Below are 11,377 nucleotides of genomic sequence, written 5' to 3'. Positions count from 1 at the left end.
CGCAACCAGTGCTCCCACAATGATTTCGACAACACAACCTCAGGCAAACACAGAAACGTCAACGTATGAAACGGTGACTCCTTTCTCAACCAAAATAATAACTGAACAATCAACAACAGAACTGTTTTCATCATTACCGACCACTGAAGCCACTAATACTGAAACAGTACAACCACCAACAGAACCGATCCTCACCTCCATGAGATCCACAACAAACATGCACAACAATATCTTAACTGAACAATCAACATCAGAGCTGTCTTCACCTCCACCTTCTCCTGAAGACACTACGACATTGATAGGGCAAACACCAAGAGAACCGATCATCACCTCCATCAGATCCACAGGAAACACTCATCCTGGAGTAGAAACAACATTTCCTCAATCTAAAGTTCCATCAAGCAGTAACACCTCGACTGTACCACCACTGTCAGTTTTGAGAACATCTCCAACAGGCACAGTGTCTAAATCTGGAATTACAACTGAAACAACGCAAGCATTTGCTGCAACCAGTGCTGCCATGATTATTTCCACAACACAACCCCAGATAAGAGGAGAAACAACAAAATATGAAACAGCAAGTCAACCATCAACAGAAATCTTAACTGAACATTCAACAACAGAGCTGCTGTCACCTTTACCTTCTCCTGAAGCAACTAGTCCATCGATGGGACAACCATCAAGTGAACCCAGCCCCACCCCTGTCAGATCCACAACAAACACTCATCCTGGAGTAGAAACAATATTTCCTGAATCGATAGCTCCATCAAGCAGTAGAACCTCCACAGAATCACCACCATCAACTTTCAGCACAGCTCCAGCAGCAACAGTGACTAAACCAGCAACTACAATCGAAACAACACAAGCATTAGGTACAAGCAGTGCTCCCACAGTGATATCTGCAACACAACCTCAGACGAACATTGAAATATCAACATATGAAACTGTAACTCCTTTCTCAACCAACAATGTCACTGAACTATCAACAACAGAACTGACTTCAGGTTTTGAAACCACAATTTCCCCTCCCATAGCATCAACGAAACGCAGCACAATTTTAGTCTCTTCAACAACACCTACAAGAGTAGAAACAACTCAAACAAGCATAGCAACAAACACTGAATCATCCCCATCTTCCTTAGAAACCACAACCATGACCACGTCTCTGGAACTAACCGAACCTCCAATCGAAGAGGAAACAAAACCACCTGAAACGGCACAAAAACCCCCAACCACATCCATGTCCCCAACAGCATTGCCTGTAGACATTTCCTCTTCTGAAGCCGCTGTAGAATTAACAGCACAACCATTAACACAACCCACCATCACTTCCATCATTTCCACAATGCACCCTCAGTCAACATTACGAACCACATTCATTCAATCTCAACCTCCTGCAGGCACAACTACTTCCATCTCATCACTAACAACAGCTCTGTCCACATCTGAAGCAGCTACAGTGTCTTCATCGGAAAATAAAACTGAAACAACACAAACATTACCTCTAACCAGTGCTGCCTCCATGATTTTGACAACACATCCCAAGATAATCGTAGAAACAACAAAATATGAAACAGCAACTCGACCATCAACAGAAATCTTTACTGAGCATTCAACATCAGAGCTGTCATCACCTTTATCTTCTCCTGAAGCAATCAGTACATTGATGGGACAACCATCAACAGAACGAATCATCACATCCATGAGATCCACAACAAACACTCATCCTGGGGTAGAAACAACATTTCCTGAATCGATAGCTCCATCAAGCAGTAGCACCTCAACTAAATCACCACCATCAACTTTCAGCACATCTCCAGTATCCACAGTGTCTAAACCTGAAACGACATCGAAAACAACAACACAAACATCACACACAACCGGTGCTCCCACAAGGATTTCTCCAACACAACCTCAGACAAACACAGAAACATCAACACATGAAATGACAACTCCTTTCTCAACCAACAGCATATATGAACAATCAACACAAGAACTGTTTTCATCATTAACTACCCCCAAAGCCCCTGATACTGAAAGAGTCCAACCACCAACAGAACTGATCCTCACCTCCATGATATCCACAACAAACATGCACAACAATATCTTAACTGAACAATCAACATCAGAGCTGTCTTCACCTCCACCTTCTCCTGAAGGCACTGCGACATTGATAGGGCAAACACCAAGAGAACCGATCATCACCTCCATCAGATCCACAGGAAACACTCATCCTGGAGGAGAAACAACATTTCCTCAATCTAAAGTTCCATCAAGCAGTAACACCTCGACTGTACCACCACTGTCAGTTTTCACAACACCTCCAACAGGCACAGTGTCTAAATCTGGAATTACAACTGAAACAACACAAGCATTAGCTGCAACCAGTGCTGCCACGATGATTTCCACAACACAACCCCAGATAATAGGAGAAACAACAAAATATGAAACAGCAAATCAACCATCAACAGAAATCTTAACTGAACATTCAACAACAGAGCTGCTGTCACCTTTACTTTCTCCTGAAGCAACTAGTCCATCGATGGGACAACCATCAAGAGAACCCACCCTCACCCCTGTTAGATCCACAACAAACACTCATCCTGGAGTAGAAACAACTTTTCCTGAATCGATAGCTCAATCAAGCAGTAGTTCCTCCACTGAATCACCACCATCAGCTTTCAGCACACGACCAGTCTCCACAGTGTCGAAACCTGAAACTACAACCAAAACAACAACACAAACATTAACCGCAACCAGTGCTCCCACAAGAATTTCTAGAACACAACCCCAGACAACTATAGAAACATCAACATATGAAACGGAAACTCCTTTCTCAACAAACAGAATAACTGAACAATCAACAACAGAACTGTTTTCATCATTACCGACCACCGAAGCCACTAATACTGGAATAGTACAACCACCAACAGAACCGATCCTCACCTCCATGAGATCCACAACAAACATGAATCCTGGAATAGAAACAACACTTCCTGAATCAATAGTTCCATCAAGCAGTAGAACCTCCACTGAATCACCTCCATCAGCTTTCAGCACACTTGCTGTATCCACAGTGTCTAAACCTGAAACTACAACCAAAACAACAACACAAACATTACCCGCAACCAGTGCTCCCACAATGATTTCGACAACACAACCTCAGACAAACATTGAAATATCAACATATGAAACGGTGACTCCTTTCTCAACCAAAAGAATAACTGAACTATCAACAACAGAACTGACTTCAGGTTTTGAAACCACAGTTTCCCCTCCCAGAGTATCAACTAAACGCAGCACAATTCCAGTCTCTTCAACAACACCTACAAGAGTAGAAACAACTCAAACAAGCATAGCAACAAACACTGAATCATTCCCATCTTCCTTAGAAACCACAACCATGACCACTTCTCTGGAACTAACCGAACCTCCAATCGAAGAGGAAACAAAACCACCTGAAACGGCACAAAAACCCCCAACCACCATGTCCCCAACAGCATTGCCTGTAGACATTTCTTCTTCTGAAGCCGCTGTAGAATTAACAGCACAACCATTAACACAACCCACCATCACTTCCATCATTTCCACAATGCACCCTCAGTCAACATTACGAACCACATTCATTCAATCTAAACCTCCTGCAGGCACAACTACTTCCATCTCATCACTAACAACAGCTCTGTCTACATCTGAAGCAGTTACAGTGTCTTCATTGGAAAATAAAACTGATACAACACAAACATTACCTGTAACCAGTGCTGCCACCATGATTTCGACAACACAACCCAAGATAATCGTAGAAACAACAATATATGAAACAGCAACTCGACCATCAACAGAAATCTTAACTGAGCATTCAACATCAGAGCTGTCATCACCTTTACCTTCTCCTGAAGCCACCAGTACATTGATGGGACAAACATCAACAGAACTAATCATCACATCCATGAGATCCGCAACAAACACTCATCCTGGGGTAGAAACAACATTTCCTGAAATTACTGCTCCATCAAGCAGTCATACCTCCACTGAAATCCCACCATCAGCTTTCAGCGCACCTTCAGTGTCCGCAATGTCCAACCTGGGAATTGCATCTGAAACAACACAAGGATTAGGTGCATCCAGTGCTCCCATGATGATTTCCACAACCCAACCTCAGATAATTGCAGAAACAACAACATATGAAACTACAACTCCTTTACAAACGAAGATCTTAACTGAACGATCAACAACAGAGCTGACTGATTCATTTTCTCTCCCCGAAGCCACTATAGCAGAAACGGCACAACCACCATTAGAACAGATCACTTCCTCGATCAGAACTACAATATACGCTGATCCTGGTGTAGAAACAACATTTCCTGAATCGATAGCTCCATCAAGCAGTCGAACCTCCACTGAATCACCACCATCAGCTTTCAGCGCACCTCCAGTACCCACAGTGTCTGAACCTGCAATTACAGCCGAAACAACACAAGCATTAGGTACAAGCAGTGCTCCCACAATGATTTCTACAACACAACCCAAGATAATCGTAGAAACAACAAAGTATGAAACAGCAACTCAACCATCAACAGAAATCTTAACTGAGCATTCAACATCAGAGCTGTCTTCACCTTTATCTTCTCCTGAAGCCACCAGAACATTGATGGGACAACCATCAACAGAACTAATTATCACATCCATGACATCCACAACAACCACTCATCCTGGAGTCAAAACAACATTTCCTGAATCGATAGCTCCATCAAGCAGTCGTACCTCCACTGAATCACCACCATCAGCTTTCAGCGCACCTCCAGTACCCACAGTGTCTGAACCTGCAATTACAGCCGAAACAACACAAGCATTAGGTACAAGCAGTGCTCCCACAATGATTTCTACAACACAACCCAATATAATCGTAGAAACAACAAAGTATGAAACAGCAACTCAACCATCAACAGAAATCTTAACTGAGCATTCAACATCAGAGCTGTCTTCACCTTTATCTTCTCCTGAAGCCACCAGTACATTGATGGGACAACCATCAACAGAACTAATTATCACATCCATGACATCCACAACAACCACTCATCCTGGAGTCAAAACAACATTTCCTGAATCGATAGCTCCATCAAGCAGTCGTACCTCCACTGAATCACCACCATCAGCTTTCAGCGCACCTCCAGTACCCACAGTGTCTGAACCTGCAATTACAGCCGAAACAACACAAGCATTAGGTACAAGCGGTGCTCCCACAATGATTTCTACAACACAACCCAATATAATCGTAGAAACAACAAAGTATGAAACAGCAACTCAACCATCAACAGAAATCTTAACTGAACATTTAACAACAGAGCTGCCATCACCTTTACCTTCTCCTGAAGCCACCAGAACATTGATGGGACAACCATCAACAGAACTAATTTTCACATCCATGAGATCCACAACAACCACTCATCCTGGAGTCGAAACAACATTTCATGAATCGATAGCTCCATCAAGAAGTCGTACCTCCACTGAATCACCACCATCAGCTTTCAGCGCACCTCCAGTACCCACAGTGTCTGAACCTGCAATTACAGCCGAAACAACACAAGCATTAGGTACAAGCAGTGCTCCCACAATGATTTCTACAACACAACCCAAGATAATCGTAGAAACAACAAAGTATGAAACAGCAACTCAACCATCAACAGAAATCTTAACTGAACATTTAACAACAGAGCTGCCATCACCTTTACCTTCTCCTAAAGCCACCAGTACATTGATGGGACAACCATCAACAGAACTAATTTTCACATCCATGAGATCCACAACAACCACTCATCCTGGAGTCGAAACAACATTTCATGAATCGATAGCTCCATCAAGCAGTCGTACCTCCACTGAATCACCACCATCAGCTTTCAGCGCACCTCCAGTACCCACAGTGTCTGAACCTGCAATTACAGCCGAAACAACACAAGCATTAGGTACAAGCAGTGCTCCCACAATGATTTCTACAACACAACCCACTATAATTGTAGAAACAACAAAGTATGAAACAGCAACTCAACCATCAACAGAAATCTTAACTGAACATTTAACAACAGAGCTGCCATCACCTTTACCTTCTCCTAAAGCCACCAGTACATTGATGGGACAACCATCAACAGAACTAATTTTCACATCCATGAGATCCACAACAACCACTTATCCTGGAGTCGAAACAACATTTCCTGAATCGATTGTTCCATCAAGCAGTAGTACCTCCACTGAAATCCCACCATCAGCTTTCAGCACACCTTCAGTATCCGCAATGTCTAACCTGGGAATTGCATCTGAAACAACACAAGCATTAGGTGCAACCAGTGCTCCCATGATGATTTCCACAACCCAACCTCAGACAATTGCAGAAACTACAACTCCTTTACAAACGAAGTTCCTAACTGAACGATCAACAACAGAGCTGACTTATTCATTATCTCTCCCTGAAGCCACCAATGCAGAAACGGCACAACCACCATCAGAACAGATCACAACCTCTATCACAACTACAATACACGCTCATCCTGGGGTAGAAACAACATTTCCTGAATCGATAGCTCCATCAATCAGTCGTACCTCCACTGAATCACCACCATCAGCTTTCAGCGCACCTCCATTATCCACAGTGTCTGAACCTGCAATTACAGCCGAAACAACACAATCATTAGGTACAAGCAGTGCTCCCACAATGATTTCTACAACACAACCCAATATAATCATAGAAACAACAAAGTATGAAACAGCAACTCAACCATCAACAGAAATCTTAACTGAACATTTAACAACAGAGCTGCCATCACCTTTACCTTCTCCTGAAGCAACTAGTTCATCGATGGGACAACCATCAAGAGAACCCAGCACCTCCCCCATCAAATCCACAACAAACACTCATCCTGGAGTAGAAACAATATTTCCTGAATCTAAATTTCCAACAAGTACCAGTCGCTCTGCAAAACCAACAGCAACAGGTTTGACTACACCCAGATTAGCCACCTTATCAACTCCTGCAATTAAAACTGAATCACAAGGATTAGCTGCAACAAGTGTTTCCACCACGATTTTCACAACACCACTTCCTCAGACAAACATAGAAACTTCTACATATGAAACTGCATCTTATTCATCAACCAAACGCTTAACTCCTCAATCATCAGCAGAACTGACACCAAGTGTTGGAGCCACAGTTTCTCCGACTATAGCCTTAACTAAACGCAGCACAATCACCAGCAGTTCCATGAAGACTAAGATAGAAGAAACAGCATGGAAAATTACAACTCCAACAACGACAAGAATAAGCAACACCACATCATCCACACCACCCTTAGAAAGCACACTATTGACCACTGCTCGAGGTCTTACTGAACTTCCAATCAAAGAGGAAACAAAACCACCTGAAACCGCACAAAAACCCCCAACCACATCCACATCAGCAACTGAACCACCTGCAGATATTTCTTCTTCTGAAGCCACAATAGAAATGACAGCACAACCATTAACGCAATCCAGCATCACTTCCATCATTTCCACAATCCACTCTCAGTCAACCGTAGGAACAACATTTTCTGATTCAAATACCTCAATCACTAAGAGTAGCTCTGTGGAATCACCAAGAACAGTTGTCACTCTTGCAGAAGCTACAACTGAAAAAACAACTCAACCATCCCATATGGCATATACACCATCATCCAATGGAACAGCAGTAAATCCCATCACAACCTATTTCAGAACGACAGTAAATATGTCTTTGCCATCAGTGACATCGCCAACATTCAAAACAACATCTCTATTCCCAAGATCACAAGCAGTTGAAAGTCAAACTTTCGGAACAACAGGTATGACGAGCAATTCAGGCTTTCACCTCCACCACACAACTTACAATGTCACCAACAAACCTCTTTCAATAATCTTCGCAATGTTTTTTTTGTCGCTCATCCCATGCTTGCAGCAAAACTGACCTCAACTCGCCCTCCATCATTGCTGTCAACAAGTCCAAAGACATCATTCACCAGTGAGATGCTGACACCTCCATTCACAACAGGTAAATGAGAGTCACAATTATTACTGCAAATGCTATGCTTGTTCACCGACATTGTTCTTTGAGGCAACAGTGTCTACAGCGTCTAAGACACCTTGTAGAGTTTGTATATACATACACACATATAGTTCATGGACAAAAAAAATGGAAACACCAATGGAAAGTCAATGAAAAGGTGGTTGCGCCACGGCATAGAGTCCACTAGTGTCTGGAATTCTGCAGGAGGGATGCGGCACCATTCTTCCACAAGAAAGTCAATCAACTCACACCTGTTTGATGGAGGTGGAGAGCGTCGTTTCAGGCGTCATTCCAGAATATCCCTTAAATGCTAGATTGGGTTCAGATCTGGTGACTGAGTAGACCATGACATCATTGTCATGCTCATCAAACCATTTGGTGACGACACGTGCTCTGTGAATGGGGGGCATTGTCATCCTGGAAGACACCCCTCCCGACAGGAAAGAAATGCTGCAACATGAGGTGAAGATGATCACTCAGTTTCATGACGAAACTATTGGCATTGATTTTGCCTTCTCAGGGAATGACTGCACCAAAACAATGCCAGGAAAATGTGCCCCACAACATTGCAGAACCACCACAACCTTTCACCATTGGAACCAAGCACTTGGTGTTGTCAAGTTCTTTAGGTTTGCGCCACATGTTTACTCATCCGTTTGTCAAGAACATGGTGAAGGATTATTCATCCACCCATATCACATTTCTCCACTGCTCGGTGGTCCATTGCCCGTGCTCTTTGCATCACTGGACTCACAAACGTGCATCGCCAGGTGTGATGAGCAGTTTGTGCACTGCAACCTGACTATGGTATCCCACTCTGGAGTTGTCGGTGAACCGTTTTGGATGAAACTGGTCGCTCTCACTCGCTTGGCTTGCCTTGCACTTCGAATTAATGCACGGACATCACGATCCTGGAGTATGTGCTTCCGCACACTGTTGTTGCCCTTTGTTGATGATGTCTTTCCCTTGGAGTTCCATGCCAAAATCACCTAAGAGACTGTTGCTCATGAAACATCAGCAAGTTGAGCTGTCTTTGTCACTGAAGCTGCTGCCAAAGGCACCCCGACAATCACCTCTCTTTCAAAGTCACCGAGGTCTGCTCTTGCAGCCATGCTAGCTATAATTAAAGGCAACCAGACCTGCGCAGCATTTTTATACATGACCGTAAGCATGTTGGGATGTTATTTTCTTAATTAACGCATGGGCCACACCTGTGGGATAGCTGTTGCTTTCACTTTTCTTGGTGTCCCTCATTTACCCAGGTGTTTCCATATTTTTTGGCCACTACCTGTACATACATTCAGTACATGTATTGTGCTGTAAAGAAGAAAGGTGCATCCAACCTAAAAGTATGTAAGGCGGAGTCTCATGCGATGTCTCAGGCCGAGTCCACGTGTTCTTATTACATGAGCAAAAGTCCCCTTAACGACATGAAACCCAAAAGGTTACGCTAAAGTCTTGAATTCCATTTACTGAACGTTAACCCACAAACGTAACAATATCTTGCGACAGTTTATTGTTGTTTGTAGATAGATGGAGAAAGCTTATTGATGACCGATGTGTAAAGCCGAGAGTTGGGTAAACGGTTGAAGTAGCTTCCTTAAGATCTTAGGTTCTTGAGTTTGAGCCTCTATCGTGCCGTTAAATAACACCAGGTGAGTTGACTCAGGCTGTCATCCTTCCAAGGTCGGCAGAATGAACACCACCTTACTGGAAACAGGGGGCACTGCACCAGCGATGCGGCTGTGCTCCCGACAATGATGCAACCAGCAGCTACAGGCGGCATCCGAAATAATAATAATTACCCCTGTGTTCATAAGCCTGGCGTTGGGTTACTGATTAGGGTGGTGGCTTGGGATCTTAGGGTCCTGAGTTTGAACCCCGGGGTTGACTCAGCCTGTCGTCCTTCCACCGGTGTACTGGTAATAAGGGTACTACATTAGAGGCATAGCTGCGCCCCTAACCAATGATGCAGCCAGCAGCCAAAAAGGCTGGATGTGAACGGACCCATGTGTTAGCACAACGTGAAAAACACATGGAGAAAAGCTTCCTCATTGTCTATCAATGAATATGACAGTGAAGTTCGTCCAACATATCTAAGTATAAACTTCTGAACTAAATAGTACAAATATCCACAAGTTTCACCTGAATGCAAACATCAACAGTATTTAGCACAAACACATTTGCAGTATTTTCCACTGAAACTACAGTGGAACGAGCAGCAAATGTTGAAAGCACTAGTCTTTTCACTTCCATCTTGCAAAGTCTGAAAAAAAATCGCATCACAAACGCGATGTGAGTCTTTAAATCAGCCACCATATGCAGGCTTACATGCAGAGATGACAACATTATTGTTAATTAACAGGTACACAGACATTTATTTTACTGAAGCAAATTAAATATCCTTACCAAAAGCAAGACAATATATGGGGAAAATTTTTTTAAACTTCATTATATTAATATTTTTTTCCTCTTTATCATCTTTGGGGACTTTCCTGAAGAATGAACTATTTTATTTGAGTGTTGGAAAGTGCATTTGTCCTTATCAGTTCACTGGTATATATATGTATATAATATATATATAATATATATTATATATATATATATATATATATATATATATATATTTATGAGCTTAGCCAATATGTCATCTTATTCCCCTGGACTTCAACAGGACTTTCACTCAACTTACTTTTAACAACATTTACAGTGGGAAAAAGTTGCTAATTGTTAAATTTTGCCTTCAGCAGCATACTTCTCACAATGAAAAAAAACTGAGCAATGAAAAATATATTTTAACATTGACAGCACCTGGAAACAACACCTGGAAACAACTGCAATCTAGTATGGTCTTGCCTTTTTCAATGACAGCCACATTGTTACTTCTCTCGCTGGTCCGACAGGGTCTGACACACGTCCCACAATAATAGAGCCTCCGATTGTGGTGAACACACCACCCCCTGAAACCAACAGCAAGTTTCCTGGAACCAAGGCTTTTCGCATCGATTTCACAATCTACAATCACAACCTCTCTACTGATCTAGAAAATAGCACTTCACCACTTTATCAAGAATACCAGGAAAATATAACACATCTGGTGAGTTCATGAAAAGGCATCGCAAGATATTAAAGCTTCTCAGCAGATTTAAAGTGGGAAATTAAAATCTTCATTGTTTTTTTTTTTTTTTTTGCCAAACAGTTGGAGAACCTTTTCGATGATCAGCTAAATGTTTCAGAAACACAATGCGAAATCTTCAATTTCAGGTAAAATATGCATGTGACGTCTCAAGAGATCATTTAGATGTG

At 42.5% G+C, this 11,377-nt stretch overlaps 1 protein-coding gene across 5 annotated transcripts in view; it reads left to right on the top strand.

The window, feature by feature from the left end:
* The window catches only part of LOC147020989 (mucin-16-like), a 90,859-nt gene that overhangs the window by 27,230 nt on the left and 52,252 nt on the right, over positions 1-11,377 (top strand). For 3 of the 5 annotated variants that reach the window (XM_085890768.1, XM_085890767.1, XM_085890764.1), the window contains exons 4-7: positions 7,650-7,850; positions 7,964-8,056; positions 10,975-11,168; positions 11,271-11,335. In XM_085890768.1, coding sequence (XP_085746894.1) covers positions 7,650-7,850; positions 7,964-8,056; positions 10,975-11,168; positions 11,271-11,335 — 553 coding nt within the window. The remainder of the gene's footprint in view (positions 1-7,649; positions 7,851-7,963; positions 8,057-10,974; positions 11,169-11,270; positions 11,336-11,377) is intronic. The other 2 variants (XM_085890765.1, XM_085890766.1) reach the window with 2 other exon arrangements.

Source organism: Eptatretus burgeri, chromosome 8 (genome assembly GCF_056783735.1).
Source record: "Eptatretus burgeri isolate ZD-2024b chromosome 8, Ebu_testis_v1, whole genome shotgun sequence".
NCBI classification, from domain to species: domain Eukaryota; kingdom Metazoa; phylum Chordata; class Myxini; order Myxiniformes; family Myxinidae; genus Eptatretus; species Eptatretus burgeri.
This window is presented reverse-complemented; position numbering and strand designations above follow the sequence as displayed.